This window comes from Caenorhabditis elegans, chromosome II (assembly GCF_000002985.6).
Source record: "Caenorhabditis elegans chromosome II".
NCBI lineage: Eukaryota > Metazoa > Nematoda > Chromadorea > Rhabditida > Rhabditidae > Caenorhabditis > Caenorhabditis elegans.
This window is the reverse complement of record NC_003280.10, coordinates 3,384,702-3,403,553: the sequence shown is the minus strand read 5'-3', so window position 1 is coordinate 3,403,553 and position 18,852 is coordinate 3,384,702. Positions and strand designations below refer to the sequence as shown.

The 18,852-nt window shown below is 39.8% G+C and overlaps 5 protein-coding genes and 1 pseudogene across 6 annotated transcripts; all 6 read left to right on the top strand.

Moving 5' to 3' along the window:
* Nucleotides 1–599: 599 nt before the first annotated feature.
* nep-10 (NEPrilysin metallopeptidase family) lies at nucleotides 600–3,796 on the top strand. Its single transcript, NM_062131.8, has 13 exons — nucleotides 600–929; nucleotides 980–1,115; nucleotides 1,164–1,255; nucleotides 1,302–1,416; nucleotides 1,498–1,628; nucleotides 1,676–1,774; nucleotides 1,829–2,014; nucleotides 2,077–2,202; nucleotides 2,246–2,500; nucleotides 2,875–3,037; nucleotides 3,087–3,319; nucleotides 3,370–3,528; nucleotides 3,584–3,796. The coding sequence occupies exons 1-13, from the start codon at nucleotides 663–665 to the stop codon at nucleotides 3,755–3,757; spliced, it is 2,136 nt and encodes a 711-aa protein (NP_494532.2). The 5' UTR covers nucleotides 600–662; the 3' UTR covers nucleotides 3,758–3,796.
* Nucleotides 3,797–4,241: 445 nt separating this feature from the next.
* On the top strand, nucleotides 4,242–7,763 carry nep-9 (Neprilysin). Its single transcript, NM_062130.4, has 15 exons — nucleotides 4,242–4,325; nucleotides 4,374–4,568; nucleotides 4,622–4,757; nucleotides 4,813–4,901; nucleotides 4,948–5,044; nucleotides 5,274–5,410; nucleotides 5,453–5,554; nucleotides 5,600–5,782; nucleotides 5,829–5,942; nucleotides 6,440–6,590; nucleotides 6,638–6,747; nucleotides 6,804–6,960; nucleotides 7,020–7,270; nucleotides 7,316–7,489; nucleotides 7,537–7,763. Exons 1-15 carry the CDS (start codon nucleotides 4,293–4,295, stop codon nucleotides 7,708–7,710), a joined length of 2,103 nt encoding a protein of 700 aa, NP_494531.2. The 5' UTR covers nucleotides 4,242–4,292; the 3' UTR covers nucleotides 7,711–7,763.
* A 206-nt stretch (nucleotides 7,764–7,969) lies between these two features.
* On the top strand, nucleotides 7,970–11,558 carry nep-20 (NEPrilysin metallopeptidase family). The gene is made up of 13 exons (NM_001330947.2): nucleotides 7,970–8,473; nucleotides 8,520–8,747; nucleotides 8,795–8,930; nucleotides 8,998–9,086; nucleotides 9,135–9,231; nucleotides 9,284–9,417; nucleotides 9,463–9,738; nucleotides 9,784–9,897; nucleotides 10,362–10,512; nucleotides 10,560–10,669; nucleotides 10,711–10,867; nucleotides 10,913–11,298; nucleotides 11,345–11,558. The coding sequence occupies exons 1-13, from the start codon at nucleotides 8,021–8,023 to the stop codon at nucleotides 11,516–11,518; spliced, it is 2,505 nt and encodes an 834-aa protein (NP_001317749.1). The 5' UTR covers nucleotides 7,970–8,020; the 3' UTR covers nucleotides 11,519–11,558.
* A 409-nt stretch (nucleotides 11,559–11,967) lies between these two features.
* Nucleotides 11,968–15,274, top strand: nep-19 (annotated as a pseudogene). The gene is made up of 12 exons: nucleotides 11,968–12,264; nucleotides 12,315–12,444; nucleotides 12,492–12,598; nucleotides 13,164–13,418; nucleotides 13,469–13,573; nucleotides 13,626–13,825; nucleotides 13,867–13,996; nucleotides 14,042–14,296; nucleotides 14,343–14,505; nucleotides 14,598–14,848; nucleotides 14,891–15,049; nucleotides 15,095–15,274. Coding segments are annotated over exons 1-12 (2,232 nt in total).
* Nucleotides 15,275–15,950: 676 nt separating this feature from the next.
* T06D4.6 (YlbF family regulator) lies at nucleotides 15,951–16,413 on the top strand. Its single transcript, NM_001267145.3, has 2 exons — nucleotides 15,951–16,020; nucleotides 16,079–16,413. The coding sequence occupies exons 1-2, from the start codon at nucleotides 15,958–15,960 to the stop codon at nucleotides 16,349–16,351; spliced, it is 336 nt and encodes a 111-aa protein (NP_001254074.1). The 5' UTR covers nucleotides 15,951–15,957; the 3' UTR covers nucleotides 16,352–16,413.
* A 1,235-nt stretch (nucleotides 16,414–17,648) lies between these two features.
* T06D4.2 (Cobyrinic acid ac-diamide synthase) lies at nucleotides 17,649–18,728 on the top strand. Its single transcript, NM_062127.4, has 5 exons — nucleotides 17,649–17,702; nucleotides 17,748–17,843; nucleotides 18,166–18,252; nucleotides 18,316–18,387; nucleotides 18,441–18,728. Exons 1-5 carry the CDS (start codon nucleotides 17,664–17,666, stop codon nucleotides 18,654–18,656), a joined length of 510 nt encoding a protein of 169 aa, NP_494528.3. The 5' UTR covers nucleotides 17,649–17,663; the 3' UTR covers nucleotides 18,657–18,728.
* The last annotated feature ends 124 nt before the right edge of the window (nucleotides 18,729–18,852 follow it).

Below are 18,852 nucleotides of genomic sequence, written 5' to 3'. Positions count from 1 at the left end.
ATGTTCACAACCCAATGGCCTCCTATATATTCGGATATTAGCTCTATTATGGAGGTGTCTACACGTACGATACGTCTCCTTCCCCGTGGGAACCCATTTTGAATAGATCTTTACAACCCCTTACAACAAGACACACTGTTTTTTAGGGACCAACCATCTTAATGAATTTTTTGTTTCCATTTCTTGCCAATTTAACTTTATTGGAATCAACTTTTGAATTATTTTTTGAAAAGTTCAGTGAACATATTTGATTTCGGCTCCATATTTGGAAATAGACCTAACCGTTAATCAAATTTTAGGTGATCCACTATATGCTCTAAAAACTTGTTTTCTAAAACTACAGTAGTACGGCAAACTCCTACAATATCACTACAGACCCGTCCAATACCTCTTTGAAAGTCAAAACTCCTTATTTTCTGAAATTACAGTAATTCTACAGTACTCTGCTGGTGTTAAAAAAGTTCATTCAAAAATTATTTGTATTTCTGTATGTAGAACAAAAACAAACACTTTTCTCATAACGTCAAGGTTTAATTAGATCGCGTGGAAAAAATCCAATCGTTTTGATTTGAAAAATCGATAAAGAAAATCAGTTCAACTTTTCCGTCGCATTGGTTTCCAGTGCTTTTCAGTGAGAATTCTCTCGAGATTTTTCCAAAAACATGAACATGAAAAAAGTGAAAGAGAAGTTGTCAAGCCCCTGGATAGCTTTTGCTTTGAATCTTCTACTTTTGATCGTCTTCCTGGCTCTGGTGACTGTCCACATTAAAATGACGATTGACGTGGCACCAGTCTTCAAATCCGATGATCCACTGCCCCGTGGAGATCCCGATCAAAAACCTGCAACAATTGACTCTGAAACTCAGACAGTGGACGAGCCCAGGAATGTGTGTGAAAGTCCAGAATGTATAACTCTTGCTCACGAACTGGTTAGTGCAATTTTTTTTGTCAATTTCAACGTCTTGTTTCATGGTTTCAGCACAACTACAAAGACCCGTCAGTGGATCCGTGTCAGGATTTCTATCAACATTTCTGTGGGAAATTCTATGAGCATTCGGCAATCGGTCAAGGCAGAATGGCCACTAAACGTTCTACACTTTCCAAGTTGATTCGAGGTTTGACTGGATAGTTCGAAGCTTGGATTCATATTCAATTTATTATAGAATTTCTCCTCAAAAACAAGACGTCGACTTCAAAATCTGAAAATACTATGAAACAAGTGTATGCGAAGTGTCGAGAGTTGCAAAAGATATCTGTAAGTTGAAAGAACATACTTTTAAAGTTAAACATGGATGTTTCAGGATCTTAATTCTATTCCGCCACAGGCCCTTTTGGACATTTTCAGTGATATTAAGAAGATCGGCGCCTGGCCTGTGTTGGATAAGGATTGGGATGGATCCAAGTTTAATTTGAATGGTAGTGACTCGTGAGGTGTCGGTTGCTCCCCCAGGACCCCAGGACCCCACTTATCAGTTAACCAATTGTGATATGTTTCAGAGATGCTCCGGCAATTGGTAAACCTCGGAGAAACTCATCTTGGATTTTTCCATTTTGATTTCATCGCGAGACCTTATGTACTAATTAAGCCACCTCTGAAGCAAGGAGTTCAGAAATCTGTTCTAGAAAAAGTAAGCTTAATCTCTATAATTAATCAAAGAATATACGTTTTTGTCAGGTGGTAAAGATGATTCTTGAAGCCAACGAAATTAAAATGGATCAAGGATTTTCAGAAGATTTGGACGAATATTTTGAACTTTCAAATAGGATCAAAATTGTGAGAGCACTCTTACAAAGTTAAAAAAAGAAAGTTTTAACTGTATTGATTTAGGATAAATTGCCCAGAACTTCGCGTTCGATAGTAGGTTTGTTGCCGGATGTTCGAAGGATCAACTTCCGGGGTCTTATTTTGGAGATGATGCCTCGGAGCAAAATGAATAGGTTCCTTGGAACATTATTTCAAAAAGTCGTCACCTACCATCATCCTTTGTTCGTGAGAGATAATGAGACAAACCATGTAAGTTGAACCCGCGAGACGTCGGCTGCTCTTTGAAGGTTATATATTTTCTAATGTTTCAGCTGGACACTATAATTCGATCTACATCTAACCGAGCTCTGGCCAATTATTTGATCTTTAATTTCATCCACTCCTCTATCAAATTTCTAACGTTCGGATTAAAAAGTGACAGAGAAAGATGCGAAAAAGTAGGCCAAAAATACAAAATTTTGTGTAATTACTAAATTTCAGATTGTCGTACAAGAGCTACCACGCCCGTCACTTCGAGTTTTCATGCGAAACTGTGTTGATAAGGGAAACCGTGAAGAAGTGGCCAAGCTGACAGAAACAGTGAAGGAAAATGTACTGGAAATGATTCGGGAATCAGACAGCTTCACACCATCAGTCAAAAAAAGAGTTTTGAAAAAAGTGGAAGCAATCGGAGCAATCATTGGTTATCCAGATCATTTTGATCCGCCAGGGACGTTGGACAAAGAATACGAAAATGTGAGTGAGCGGTGTTTTTAAAACTTTAGACTAGGTAGGCTTGGGCTTAGGCTTAGGCTGAGGCTTAGGTGTAGGCCTAGGCTTTGACTTAGGCTTAGGCTTAGGTGTAGGCTTGGGCCTGGGCTTCGGCTTAGGTTTATGCTCATGCTTAAGTTTAGGCCTAGGCTCATACTTGTTAACTTGGTTAACCTCGTGCTAATAAGAAATATATCTAGTTAGTTTTCATTAATACAGTTTCAAAACGATCAAGCACGGTAGCATGAGATTTACACTACCATTCTAACCAATCAGCGCCGTCTCGCACTTTGTTGATTGGTGGATGTATTTTGCTAAATTCTCAAGGCTGTCCTTTTCAATATTCTTCTGAATTTCAGCTCACTCTGGACGCTTCTGATTCTTACTACAAAATGTCCCAAAAACTTCACCAATTGCGTCTTCAACATCAAATGGAATTCCTTGCCGGGCAGACACCTCTCAGTCCAAGTGACCAAGTTCTTGAAGTGAATGCTCATTACGACAGCAAGGATAATGCTCTGAGTAAGAACTTTTTTGTTGATTCGATTAATTCTCAGAGAGAGAGTTTCAGCTGTTCTTGCTCCATTCCTCGACGATCCATTCTTCGATTCGACGTATCCCGAATATGTGAACCTCATCTTTACGGGATTCCTCATTGGACACGAGTTTGGTCACTCTATTGATCCAAAAATACTGAGAAGAGATGGATGGTATAAAACCGAAGATATGACTGAATATGGGAAACGAGCTCAATGTCTGATAGATCAATACGATAACTATGATGATCCGGATCACGGAAAACAGGTAAATGAAGAGGAAAATGGATTTTCAGCCAAAACTTTCGTGTTTTTCAGATGAATGGAACATATTGTATCGGTGAAATTGTTGGTGATTGGGTTGGACGTGATGTGACCTGGAGGGCTTTTAAGAAAATGGATCTATCGAAAATGCAGAAGCTGATTGGATTTGAGGATAAGAATTTGGACCAGCTTTATTTTAGAATTCAGTCTCTGGTAAGACATGCGGCCGACATAATCTAGGAACCAAAATTCTTCAATTTTTTTTCAGTTCTTCTGTGGTCCTCGCAGTATGAAGAGTTTGGAGCAGCTCCTCAGTGATCCCCACCCAACTGAAGTTTTCCGTGTCAATGGAATCTACTCAAATATGCCACAATTTGCGAAGGCGTTCAATTGTCCGATTGGGTCGCCTATGAACCCGGAGAAGAAGTGTAAAATGTTCTGATCCTCAGCTCAGTTTTGATTTAGTATGAATTGATTTTCTTGTTGTTTGGTGTTTAAAGAGAAATTTAGAATGTAAAAAGTAGGCCGACATGTAGGCAGGCACGTCTCCCATGGTCTTCCCGGAAACCTGACCTGCAGGCAGGCATGGACAGCTAGGTAGTCACAGGCAGCACGAAAGGCATCTACATAAGAAGAAACCTAGTTCGGCACAGACATTTAGGCAGTCACGTACACCTAGGCATGCACAGGCGCCTACAGGCTATAGGCCTATAGGCGCCTGTGCATGCCTAGGTGTACGTCGGCTATAGGCACGCACTAGACACTTAGGTTACTGGCTTCCGTTTTAGTCCAGCGAAAATTATATTTTTTAAACTAAAAAAATTGAATTTTAAATTGAAAAATTAAATTTCTCACGCTCAAATTTTAACTATTTCCACGCTCCCAAACTGTGTTTCTATTCTCCAAAAAAAATTTTATTTCAAAAAATCGATACAAATTATCGGACACGTGGTTCAAATTTACTTAAAAGTGATCTCATGGCAAATCAGAAAAATCGGGGAAAAAATCAGGTAAAATCAGGTCTATCTTCGCATACAAATTTATTTTTTTTGCTTCAGAAAAAGAAAAAGAGCTGGAAAGAGGTTTCTCTCGAAATACGAAAAAATGAAAAGTTTTGGGTGGTTTTGAGAATCTTGAATGGTATAATTGTGGTCGGACTTTTTACTTTGTATACTTTCCACTTTCATTCAAAATCAAGAGTAACACCTCAGTTTTGTGAATCTCCACAATGTATCATACTTGCTCAGGAACTTGTGAGTACAAAGCGCCCGACATTTGGCGGGTTTAATTGTGATTTTTTTTAAAGAAAGCCTATTCTGATACCGCTACTAAGTCGTGTGAAGACTTTTATAAAGCGACATGTGAAAATTACAAAGATCATCAGGCACTGGATAGGCACAGGGATTGTAAAAAAAGAAAAGCGGTGAATAAGCTGGTCAGAGGTTTGAGTTTGTCTTAAATTTAAGTTTAATTTTAAAAAATTATATAAAAATTCAGGATTTTTGCAAAGGGACGAGTCGACCTTCACTTCCGAATCCGAGTCTGCTATCAAGCTGATTTTTGGGAAATGTGACGAGTTGTCAAGGGTATTTGTGATAGAAAAACAGATAAAGCTTATACAAATACTTACAGAATACTTCTTATCTGGATATTTTCAAGGATATTAAGAAGATTGGGTCATGGCCAGTGTTGGAACATAACTGGAAAGATTCTATGTTCAATTTGGATGGTAAGACCCATGAGATGTCGGTCGATTGTAGGCTTTTGCGCCTTTAAAACAGTTAGGCAGGCACATGTACCTAGGCTTGCACAGGGACCTAGGCAGGCATGGACACCTAGTTAGGCACAGGCAACTAAACATGCACATGCACCTAGACCTGCAGAAATACCTAGGCAGGCATCTAGGCAGGCACAGGCACCTGAACGAACTTGACTAAAAAGTGGCACTTTTCATTTAGATGTTATCGCAAAATTGGTCAAACTGGGATCCACCGACTTTGGACTTTTCAAACTCGAACTTAGGAAGCTCGCTTTTGGGCATTTTGCGGTTTTTGTTTCAAGTAAGCAAGAACAAAATATTCATCAACTGGAGAAGGTTCACTTAAAATATTGAAACTGAAATATTAAACATTTTCAGACAATTCTGGGAATTCTCAAGGCTAATGGGATTCAACAAGATCGCAAGGAACTTTCAGATGATTTGAAGGATTATTCTGACTTCAAAAATCATTTGAAAGAGGTTTGGCTGAAAGTTGAGGGCTTATAATTGTTTCAATTTTTTCAGTTTTATCAAGAGGAAACTTATATCGAGTATCGTCTTTATGCTGGTTCGATAGTTGAGAACCTTGGTATTTCATCACTTACGACGCAAATGGCTCTGAAGAGTACCGGCTTAGACGTTTTTAATCATGTTAACCAAAGAACATTGATCACAAATAGTTCACTATTTTTCGGTGAGGAGAATAATGTAAGAAAATTTTGAGTTCAAGCTTTTGGTAACAATAATTTTCCAGCTGGGGATGATAATTCAGAAGACACCGAAGAGGACGCTGGCTAACTTTTTGATATTCCATTTTATTGATGTGATGACCACTGATTTAGCAAATGCTACTAAAGCCTGTAAAGAGGTAGGTAAACTGGTCAGGTAGGCGTGTGGTAGGTAGGCAATAAATAGGCACGAAGGCAGAACATGCACTAGACCTGTAGGTGGAAACCTAGGCAATGCAAGCTTGAAGCTTGAGTTCTCATTCGACAAATTAGGCTAAAGCTTGGAAAAAATTGAGACACAATTATCAGGCAGGCATAAGGTGAGCCTGTAGACAGGCCTACAGGCATGATATACAAAAAAAAATACACTAGGGAAACTTGACTGCTTCATGCCAATTTCATGCCCACAAGCTCGTAAGTTGGCATAAGCTAGGCACGTAGGCAGGCAGGTAAAGATGGATGTGCCAAAAACAATTCAAGATTTGCAACCCGCAAAGTGTCGGCTGCTTGTTTCTGTATCGCCTACATCGCAGCACACAAGACATGCGTGTCTACCGCGGACCCCCACCGATGTCTTCTGCGCATTTTTCATTAGATACCCCAAAGCTCAAAGATCAAACTAAATACGTTTTTCTAGACGTTAATCGATTTGCTCCCCCGTGCATCAATTCAAGTGCTCTCGCGGAATTTTGTCAACGAGGATGCTCAGGATGATATGGTCAAAATGGCTCAAGATCTAAAGACAAAAATAACGGAAATGATTGACAACTCGCCATTTTTTACTAAATGTAAATTTTTCAACCAATTTTGGCCCATTGTACAAACTTTATTTCAGTTCACCTAGTATTTGATGCAGAAGAACAGAAAAAGCTAATTCAAAAAGTTAAAGCTATCGGAATTGTTACCGAATATCCACAGGAAGTTTTGGATCGAGATTTCGAAAGGGTAGGGGGAACTCTATAAGAAAAAAGAAATATAACTGAAAACTTGCAGTTTTTCAGCTCAACCTGACGCCTTCCGACTCCATATACAGAACCATTCAAAAGCTGCGTCGACTCCGATCTGAACAGCTTATAGAGCATCTTGGTGGAGATCTGGATCCCACTGACACTAGGGTTTGGGGAAGTGCTCATTATGATCAGACAACCAATAATTTGAGTGAGTAGTTTTCTTTTAAAATAGTAAAACTTGGATTAGTAAAATTAGTAAAATTTCAGCGATCTTTGCTCCGATCATCGATGGTCCATATTTTGATACCTCCTACCCTAACTACGTGAACCAGTTCCTCATGGGATTCATCCTAGGCCGAGAACTGGGCCGCTCGCTAGATTCAGTGAGGATTCGGAAAGATGAGAAGGGCCAAACTGAGAATTGGTTGAAGCCGGAGAGCTTGAAAAGATTCGATGAGCACCTGAAATGTTGGGCTGAAAAGTATGATAAATCTGCGGATCCGCTTAAGTCGGAAAGTGTAAGTACTACTTGCTGGTTTTATAGTGGTGATTTATTAATTTAGAAAGGTATCCGCCAAATCGAAGGGAGATATATCCAAAACGAGATGTTTGCCGACTTCATCGGACATGAAGCGTCTTGGAGAGCCTTTATGAAGTTGGATGTAAAGAACGAAGAGGTGCTCGAGACGTTTAAGGTTATTAAGCTGAGAAGGATGTTCTTCAATGTGCAGGCATTGGTAAGAAACAGGGGTTTGGAAACCTGGGAAAATAAGGAAATTTTCAGTACTTCTGCCGTCCGCCGAGTGGCTCGACTGATTGGCTATCCTACCAGGAGCATCATCAACATTACTCGTTCCGTGTCAATGGAGCATTCAAGAACATGCCACAATTCGCGTTGGCATTCGAATGTGCATCTGATGATGATATGAATCCGCAGAACAAATGTAGCATGTTCTGAAAGTTTTTGGGTTTTTTTTGTGGTGCTGTGGTAATAAATTTGATTTGAAATTTTGAAAGTTTATCATGTTGTCGAGTCGATTTTTGCACAGGAAAATTTCAACCGCGACGCGACCGCGCCGCGTGTCAACTAAAAGACAATTTTTAAATTAAAAAAAAAGTTGAATTTACACGTAAAAATCTAGATTTTTTCAAAAGTTTTTGCCATTTTCCACGTTCCCACTCTGCGTCTATTCTCCAAAAAAAATTTTATTTCAAAAATCGATACAAATTATCGGACACGTTGTTCAAATTTACGAAAAAGTGATCTTATGGCAAATCAGGAAATTCCGGCAAATCCGGCAAATCCGCCAAATCCGCCAAATCTGGCAAATCCGGCAAATCTGGCAAATCCGGCAAATCCGGAGAATCTGGCGAATCAGGAAAAATCGCCGAATCATGAAAATCTGCCGAATCAGGAAGGTGCGGGAAATCCAGGAATTCCGAATAATCCAGGAAATCCACCTAATCCGGCAATTCAAGCGAATCCGGCAATTCCGGCAAATCAGGAAAATCCACCGAATCAGAAAGTTCCGGCAAATCTAGGAAATCAAGGAGTTTCGGTTATTCCGGCAAACCCAGGAAATCAGGGAAATCCAGCAAATCCGGCAAATCCAGTAATTCCGGCAAATCCGGTAATTCCGGCAAATCCAGTAATTCCGGCAAATCCCGTAATTCCGGCAAATCCGGTAAATCCGGCAAATCCCGTAATTCCGGCAAAACAGGTAAGTTCAAGTCAATTCTATTTCCGCAAATTCTAATCTGTTTCAGAACATGGAGAAGAAAAATAAAAGAAAAGAAAAGGAAAAAGAAAGAAAAAAAGCAGAAAAGTTTAGTGCTGACGAGAAAACAGCAAATATAAAAGATCGAATCATAAACTGCGTGTACCCTGTCATATTGATAATACTTTTCTGGCTGCTACTGTTTATTGGTGCACGGCAAGACGAAAAACCATCTTTATGTGAATCTCCACAGTGCATCACCCTTGCTTTTGAACTTGTAAGTAGCGAGCGTCCGACATCTGGCGGGTACCAAAAATATTTCAGAGTGCATATCAGGATACATCAGTTTCCAAGTGCCACAATTTTTATAAAGCTACTTGTGGAAAGTACAAACATCATCAGGCACTGGATAAGCACAGGGATGCCAAGAAAAAGGAAGTTGTCAAGAGAATTGTCAGAGGTAAATTTTCCCACTTTTTTGAAATTTGCCGTGCTCGGCCTGATTAGAAATTATTGGAAAAATTCAGAATTTTTGCGAAGGAACGAGTCATCCATCACTTCCAAATTCGAGCCTGCTATCAGACTGATGTTTGGGAAATGTAACAAGTTTTCACAGGTTTTTATTTCAAATTGAATATTTTTCGATTACAACTAATACTTACAGAATAAAACCTATCTGGACATTTTCAAGGATATCGAAAAGATTGGGCCATGGCCTGTGTTGAAAAGCGACTGGGTAGATGTCATGTTTAATTTGAATGGTAAGACAGCTAGACAGGAAGGCTTAACATAGGCTGAACAACAATTTTTCAGACTATCTCCTAAGCCTGGTTGAACTTGGATTCACCGATTTTGGACTCTTCAAGCTCGAGTTCAGACAACTTGCGTTTGGCCAGTTTCCGGTTATTGCTCCGAGTGAGCAGAAACAAGGAAATCAGCTGGAAAAGGTGAACTTTTTGAAATATTGAAGCTGGAATATAGAAAATTTTCAGATAATTTTGGAAATTCTCGAGGCTAATGGGGTCCAAGCAGATCGCCAGAAATTATCAAAATATTTAAGGGAGTATTCTGAATTTAAAAGTCAATTGAGACATATGTCTCTAGAAGGAACTTCAGTCAAATATATCAGATATAATGCTTCAACTCTAAGTGTAAATATATCAGCTCTTGTTCAAAAAATGGCTCCAATGTCGACTAGCTCAGGCCTGGTCCGTCGTATTCAGTCAGGAATCCTGATCACAAATAGTTCATCATTTTTTGGCAAAAATGTAATTTAGTTTAATACGGAATCTTTGATAATCCTTATTTTACAGCTGGACGCGATTATTCAACAGACACATAAGAGAACGTTGGCAAATTATTTGATCTTTCATTTCATTGATGCAGTCACTTTTGATTTGACAAGCGGGGCGAAACACAGTGAACATGTAAGTAAGAAGAGTATCCAGGCAGGTTTTAGGCATGTAGGCAGGCAAGCAGGCAGATATGAGGTCCGCAGATAGGCATGAAGTAGGCATATAGGCCAGCATAAGGAATGCATGTTGTAGGCATGAAATAGGCTCGTGGTTAGGCGAGGCGCTGAAGATGTAATTAAAACGGTCCAACAGGCAGGTGTTATGTGTGTAGGCAGGCATGAACATAGGAAGGCAAACGATAGGCGTAAGTAAAAAGGATATGTAGGCAGGCATAAGGAGGCACGCAGGTTTGCAGATAGGTTTTAGGTAAATAGGCAGGCGTGAACATAGGAAGGCGAAAGGTAGGCGGCACGTCGCAAGGCAGAAATGAGGTATGAATGTGTGCATAGATTGACATGAAGTAGGCACGCATGTTGTAGTCATAAAATAGGCACCTGAGTCCTGAGCAGGCAACGCCTGAAAATGACAGTTTTCAGACTCTAATCGATCTGCTCCCTCGTGGCTCACTTCAAGTGCTCTCACAGGATTTTGTCGATGAGGAGGATCAGGGAGTGATGGTCGAGATGGCTAAGGATCTGAAGAAACATGTAGTGGAAATGATAAGCGAGGGTTCTTCATTGGATAAAGGTTGTTTTAATGCTTTTTCTCCGCTGAGCTTACATTTATTATTTTAGGGCACCTTGTTTTTGAGGAAAAGGAAAGAAGAAAACTCATTCGAAAAGTTCAGGATATCCTAGTTGTTACTAAATATCCGCTGGAAATTTTGAATCAAAACTTCGAAAAGGTATGGGGAGCTTTGTGAAAACGAAAGTTGACAATTTTCAGCTCAACCTGACGTATTCTGACTCCTTGCACAAAATCATTCAAAAGCTACGCCGATTCCGTTCCGAACAACTTATAGAGTATCTTGGTGGAGATCTGGATCCAACTGATAAAGGGATGTGGGGAAGTGCTCATTATGAGCAAGCGACCAATGATTTGAGTGGGTAGTTTTCTTTTATATAATCTGAATATAGTAAACTTGCAGTAATCATTGCTCCGATCATTGATGGCCCTTACTTTGATACCTCTTACCCTAACTACGTGAACATTTTCTTCATGGGATTCATCATTAGCCGAGAGCTGGGCCGCTCCTTGGATTCAGTGAGGATTCGGAAGGATGAGAAGGGCCACACTGAGAATTGGCTGAAGTCGGAGAGCTTGAAGAGATTTGACAATAACGTGAAATGTTGGCGTAAAAAGATCACTGGAACTCGTTTTCTGAACGAGATGCTCGCTGACCATGTTGGACATGAAGCGTCTTTTATGGCTTTGAAGAAATGGGAAAAGGAAATGAATGGGACGATAGTAGAGAAGATTCGTGGATATGAGAGTATGACGATGGAGCAGATTTTCTTTCACCTTCAAGCTTTGGTAAGGGTTAAAAAAAAAGGAATTAATTTTTTAAAAGTATTTTTAGTACTTCTGCCGTCCCCCGGGTGGTTCAACCGGTGAACTAACCGCCAAAGATGCTCGCCAACATTACTCGACTCGTGTCAATGAAGCATTCAAGAACATGCCACAATTCGCCAAAGCTTTTGGTTGTTCTTCTAATCAGAACATGAATTCAAAGACCAAGTGCACTTTTTTCTGAAACGTTTTGATTTTCTGGGGTAATAAATGTTATTACGTTTTCAATTTTAGACGTTTTGAAGAGCATGGATAGGTGAAAAATTCAAAGTGTAAGTAAACTGGTCAGTCAGGCAGGTTTTAGGTATGTAGGCAGGCAGCTGGCATTAATTTAGTCGCCTCGTTTTCCAAAGGTTGACCGCAAGTTTGTGCACATCCGTATCTGTTTAAATTGTTTGGGAAAATTTTTAAAAATTATTTTATAAAAATCTCCGTGAAAATATTGACTATTTTTTAATCAAAAAAAAAATTATTCAAAAATATTCATTTCCATTTAGTCTTGTTCAATTTCTCATTATTTAGCAGGTAATTTTTTAAGTTTGAAATTGTCATCGTAGGCAGGCAAGTGTACATGCCTGCCTACCGCGAAATTCTTGTGCCTATACTAAAAAGATGTTTCAAATTTTCAGGAAAATGGCTATAAAAGATACACTTGCTTCGCCAAAGTTCCAGCTAATGGCTTCTTTGATATTTTTCATCGCTGGGGTGACTGCACTGGTTATCACAATAATTGCGATATCAAGTGATAAGAAGTCTGAGCAGCCGCCACCAATTTTGCCGAGCCATACGGAAGCTCTGAAGGCTCCAGCTCCAGTCACAACTTCAAGGCCTCCGAATCTTACAACTTCAACTCTTCCGAACTCTAGCTCAAGACCCCCATCAATCCCGATTTGTGACACCCCGGAATGTGTGACACTTGCTCATCAACTGGTATGTCCCCGGACAGACAGAGAAACTGCCAAACATACATCAAATTTCAGCTCAACTACCGTGACATATCCGTTGATCCCTGTGAAAATTTCGAAAAATCTGCTTGCGGAAAGTTCCGAGAAAACAGCCTTAATAGCAACGTTCATCGTTCCAAAATTTTTATTCCAAGGATGATTAAGAGTTTGTAGAATTTTGAATTTCAATTTCGAAATTATCGATTTTTGCAGAGTTCCTGAGGAAAAACGAGACTTCCACGTCGAAATCGGAGAATACTTTGCGGCTTTTGTATCGGAAGTGTGAGCAGTATGCTACTGTGGTGAGTGTTAGGGTCGGGGTTGGTACCTGTGAAGTGTCAGTCGCTGGTTTGTTTCGAGTGACCCGGGAAATGCCGGCTGCAACTCAAGCCTATTTGAACGAAAAATAAGATAGCAGCCGACATTTTACGAGTATGCTCCAGGATACTAAAATCCAAAATATTTGTCTCGCGAGCTGTCGGCTGCTTGAAATATAACGCATTAGCGAAAGGATCCAATAAGAAGCCGACAGATTTTGAGCTATTATTTGACACTGGAAAAGTCAGTGGAACAACCAGCCGGTATTAAATCAGCTTTTCGGCCCGGAAGGTGTCTGCTGCCAGTGAACATCTTCAGGACGGAGAGTAGAAAAAGCAACCGACATATCGCGGCTTTTATTTAGTCATAGCTTACTTGAAGTGTCTAAAATTTCGTAGATGCTACGTCAGCAACCATAAAAAATGTCTAGTGGAGTGTCGGCTGCTAATAATTACGTGTGTGCAGATTTGGAATGCAGCCGACTAAGAAGTTGGGCAAGCAGCCGACATGTCACGGGCTCACCAACTCGACAACAAAATTGACTGCCAGTATTATTCCTCATTCCAGGACAACGATGATCATGAAGAAGCCTACCAACTAATTTTCAACAAAATCCAGTCAATTGGTTCCTGCCCACTTCTGAACGGCACATGGGATGCATCAAAGTTCAATTTGAATGGTATCAAGGCTCTTATTATTTTTTTTTACAACATAATTACAGATATGCTCTTGAAAATCGCTGAAATTGGATTCACGAATTTCGGCTTTTTTGAGATCTCTCAAATGAGAAAGCCTCTGCTCACAACGGATAGTATTGAAAAGGTATTTATGTCACTGTCATTAAACAGTAAATTTTTAAAATCAAATATCAGATGCTCTTTAGCCTTTCCGATGCCAATTATCATGATCTGGACGACGACCTGGTTTCGGACTATGCAAAGGAAGTCGAGAAATTGGACGTGGAGCTCAAGAAAACTGTAAATTTTTCGAGCACCAGAGCACCGGAGCACAAAAATTCTGGTTTTTCAGATATTCAAAGACAATCCAGTAGACGAAAATCAGCCAAAAACTCTGGACACTTTGAAAACATTTGTACCAAGTATTGACTTCGAGCGGCTTATAAAATCATTCATAAACCCGAAAAATTCGAAAAAGGAGCAAATGCTAAAGAGCTCACCAACAGAACGGTTCCATTTGAATATTCTATTTTTTTCGGTGAAAAGAGAAATGTAAGTTGTTTTTAAATCCCTGTTAAAGCTCTCAACTTCAGAAATTTTCAGCTGGAAACTATCATTAAAAAAACTCCTCCGAATGTATTGGCAAACTATTTGGTTTTGAAGTTTCTGACAGAATCTGTAGAAGAATTTATCAAGAAAAATTCAACGGCGCTGTGTGAAGAGGTATTTGAAATTTAAAGTTAGATATTCAAAAATTTTAAAACTCAGATTGTTATGGAAAAGTTGGACTATGCGGCGTTTCGTGTCTACTACCAAAATTATTTCGATAAGGAGAATCTTCAAATCGTGTCTGATATGATAGATGACACCAAGAAAAATTTCATAGAAATGATTCAAGAATCCACGTGGCTCCACGAGTCCACCAAGAAGTCTGCAATTCGGAAAGTGGAAGCGATGAAGAAAATTGTCGGATACCCGCAGGAATTTACACCTCCCGGAACTTTGGATAAGCTTTTTGAAAATGTGCGAGGAGAATTTAAAGCTTCCTAAATATTTATTAAATTTTCAGATAGATACATCTCCAGCCGACTCTTTCATCACTTTGCTCCAAAAAATCAAGAGATTCAATTTGGAGCTCAGGATGGCATACGTGTCCGGAGAATCAGAGTTGAATTTAAAACGCGCGTTGCTTCAGGTCAATGCGATGTACGTTCCGCATGAGAATTTGATGCGTAAGTTAGCCCCCCGAGATGTGTCGGCTGCTTTAGATCTAGCAATGTTCCTCTTTGGAAGCAGCAGACATCTCATAGGATCCTCATTTCAGAAATGTTTGCCCCGTATATGTCCACGCCTCATTTTGACTCCACCTACCCAGACTATGCAAAACTGGCGACCATTGGGATGGTTATCGGGCATGAAATGGGCCACGGTTTTGACACACGTGGGGGCGAATACGATGAAAATGGAATGAGAAACAATTGGTGGACTGATGAGAATAAAAAGTTGTACAAGAAGAAAGTTGGGTGCCTTGTGGAGCAGTACAATGCATATGATGATCCGGAGCTTGGGAAAAATGTAAGAGTTCATCAGCGACTTCAGCCAAAGGAAAATTTTCAGCTGACTGGCTCAAAAGTCAAACACGAACTTATAGCGGATGGCTTCGGCGCAGAGGTCGCCTGGAAGGCTTACAAGAAGCTTGATCTTTCGAAACAGCCAAGACTGATTGGTTTTCAAGATTTCAATGTTGATAAGCTCTTTTTCTACATTCGCGCACTGGTTCTCAAAATTGTTTTTTTTTTCAGTACATCAATGTTTTTTCAGAAATTTTTTGGGAACGAGATCCCCGAAAAGCAAAAACCGCGGAGATTGGAGAAGGCAACTCATCCCACTCATAGTTTCCGTATCAATGGAGTTGTTTCCAATTGGAAACCGTTTGCGGAGACTTTCAATTGTCCAGTCGGATCACCAATGAACCCGGAGAAGAAGTGTGAACTTTTTTGAGTAGCTTTTTTGGATGAAAATTATTTTTTGTGTTTAGTCTTTATAGATTAGTCAAGGCAAGAAGGTGTAAAGTAGGCATGAGGTAGGCATCTAAGCATAAGACATACGGTACATAGGGTGGTAAAATGGTTGGTAAAGTTGAGATAAAGTGCCTATGGGCCTGCCGTTTTTGCAGCGGCCAACATGTCTCGGGTTCCGCGGCTTACGGGGGTGCTGTGGTAGGCATGCTTCCGAAAAGTACGAAAAGAAAGTACGAAAAGTACGAAAGTTCCGAAAAGGCGCAGGTCGCCTTCAAGGCAGGCACAAGTTTAGAACGTCTTACATGATTGTTGCTAGATGAGCCATTGCATCTTGATCTCCAAAACATTGTCCAAAATTTTTAATTTATTATAAAACATGTGACGTTACGTCAATTCTACACTGTAAAGTTTGAATTACTTCATTCTAAAATCCATTTCCCACATTTTCTAGAGGTCAAACATCGGCATCCCACAGACCAAATCAAGTAGGAACATTTTCAGGGCAGGTGTGCTCCGTCGGAAATAGTATTGAAAGGGGAGAGACGCAGAGAAATGAGAGAGAACTAGATCTGTATTCAACGTGACAGGAGAGTTTATCGACTTTTTGGTTGTTGATTTTTTTTTAACTAAAAATTTCTAATTTTCATAATAATTTCAGAGAAAATGGCTTTTATGCAGATTGATGCAGGATATTTGGATGGATTGTTTCAAGAACTCGGAAACTTGGTGAGTTTTTTACGGTTATTGTTTTGAAAGTTTTGCATAACTTGATGTTTTTTCCTAGCTGCAACACCCAATTATCCGAGGAAATCAAGAAATTCTCGCCGAGGTAAATGATATACTTGACGGGGCTTATGTACCACCGGTGCTCGCCGAGCAAGAAATGGATGACCTCTGGAATGCTTATGAGGATATTCAGCAGGACTTGAATATTTTGATGCAAAGAGTCGGAGAAGAAGAGTTTGATTTGAGGCTTGAAAATTTTTATGAGGATTTGGCTAATTTAGAGGACAGGATTGAGGTGGTCGAGATGGAACGAGGCATTTTTAATAATTGATTAATGTTTTTTTTTTGTTGTTAATTGGAAGTTTTACATGTGAATAAATTTTGATTAAACTCATTGACTACGATCCAACTACTCGCAATCAGGCGGAGGTCGAGGCTTTGGCTTAGGCTTAGGCTTACGCATACGCTGACGCTAAGGCTTAGGCTTAGGCTTAGACTTAGGCTTCAAGATTGACCAAATATTGGAAGACACTAGTCTGAAAATGAAGGTTCAAACTTTGATTATCAAACTGTTATCTTTGCGTGACAAGCAGTTAGAGTTAGAGCGACTTGACAAAATTTTGAAATGTTGAAAAATTTGGCAGTTTTTTTTTTTGACCGGGCATGGAATATAGTGTGGTGGAAGACAAAAACTATAAAATCAAAAGATAGGAGAAATATTATTCCTCTCTACATATTCGCGGCACACTGAATCCATTTAAATGCTTCATCATTCCCCCACCAAGCGTGGACCGTGCTCCCTCCTCCCGCGGATGACTCATGGAAATGGCAGCAGTCCCCCCCTCCACCAAATAGGATGCCCCACCATACGAGCTTTCTCCGACAGATAACCGACAGATAGATAAGAGATGCAAGTGATAGGAGAGACGCAGGAGGAGGAAGGGGGACAGTGACTAATTTCAGAAAGGCATCCTCCTTTCCCTCTCGCTGTGCAGCCCCCCATTTGCAACCTTTTCTTGTATTGTTTATGCTTTCAAATAGAGTGACGGTTTGGACATTTTGAACGTGTAGGCCTAAAATGGGCTCAAATGAACAAATTGCTCAAAACTTTTACACTGATTTTGGCCTTTTTAATCTTGAATTTTGCCTACTTTTCCGTGTCACATCTGCTCAAAATTGTCTTTTTGGTAGTTTATTTCATTCTATTTCGTCGATAAAGGTACATTTAAATCAAGATTTAAGCCAAAATCAATGTAATTTTTGCGAATTTTTGAACAGTTTTTGAAACATTTCATTACAAAATTCGTTCATATGATCCCATTTTTGGCATCTACGTTCAAAAAAAATTCCCATTTAAACAATTTTGATAACATAGATTTCTCTTCCTATTGCTTTCCCAATTTCTCCAGCCCCCACCGGCCCATGCGCCCCCCTTCCCCCCCTCCCGCCCAAAGAGAATACAGTCATTTAAAGACTGCCTGCCTCCGGGCGACGAGCTTCGTAGAGACTAGAGGCTCCTGTAGTAGTGGAGACGTAGACGAGAGGTAGATGGTGGCAGTTCATATGCCCCTACTATTCCCTCATTCTTATTTTTTGTTGCTTTGTTTGCCTTCTAATTTCACTAACATTTTCAGCTCCCCATCATGTTCACCGTCAAACCACAATGGAGTAACCAAAACCAGGTTAGCTTTTAGAAGCAAAAATGTATTTTTAGAACAAATCTTCAGATCAATCAGAAGCTCTTCGGTGAGGATAAAGAGAATAAGATCCATGGGCAATTCGAGTGTTGTGAGGATGTTGAAGCTGAAATCGAGTGTGCTCAGGTACTTTTCTTGTTGTAAAATTAAAGGAAAAATTCACAGGGTTTTACGAGAAATATCAAAAATCGAAGGGCGAATAGTTTTTACGCTTTTTTGATCTATTTTCTGTAGTTTTTTATAGATTTTTCTAGAAATTTTGGACAGTAGTTCGAAAAAAAAAGTGTGTCCCAAATTTGGCAGTTTTCCGGAAAAGTAAAAAGTGCGACAGAAAATTGGCAATGGGCTACGGAAAGTAGACAATGTGCGCTTCAGAAAATTGATAATGTGCTACAAAAAGTTGGAAATGTACGACAGAAAGCTGTGCAATACATATCAATGATTTTAGGCACTACTTCAGTATCCTGCTCTTCAGAATCCTGCTCGTCAGGAGCCTGCTCACCAAAATTGGCTGGCTAAAACGCGGGACCACGCTGTAAGTTTTCAAAATCTACAACTAAAACAAAATTAGAAGTTGAGCAAATTTCAAAATTTTCAGCTGAACCCTATGAATGGCCACTGGCCATTAACCTTGTCTCATCATATTGGGCTTCAGATTGCACAGAAACGGGTTAGTACTACATTTTACTTATACACATTAGATTTACCTACCACTAATTTTAGGCCCATCAACGTCGCCAAGACTTGTTGACTGAGCGCGCCACGCTGCTCCTGGAAAGCTATGAGATGGAAAAGAAAATGAGAGCTCTGGAAACTTGGGGCAAACAGATATTCCAGACACAAGCTTCCCGTCGGGCTCGCTCTGAGCTTATCAACATCAAGCTCAGAGATATTGAGGATCGCATTGAGGAAATTGAACTGGAACTCATGGGGCAGTGAAGGGCTTTAATTTTTTTTTGTTGTTTCATTTATTTTTGTGTTCCGCTTTTTGATAAAGAGTACCTTATCTAAGAGAGTCCTGAAAGCTTTCTTATTTTGTTAAGTTGTCTAATTCATTGTCCGAGAGGAGTACTTTTATTATTGACTTTTTTTAAATTTCTGCTCCTTCCAGCTAGGGGATGGCTCCGCGAATGGA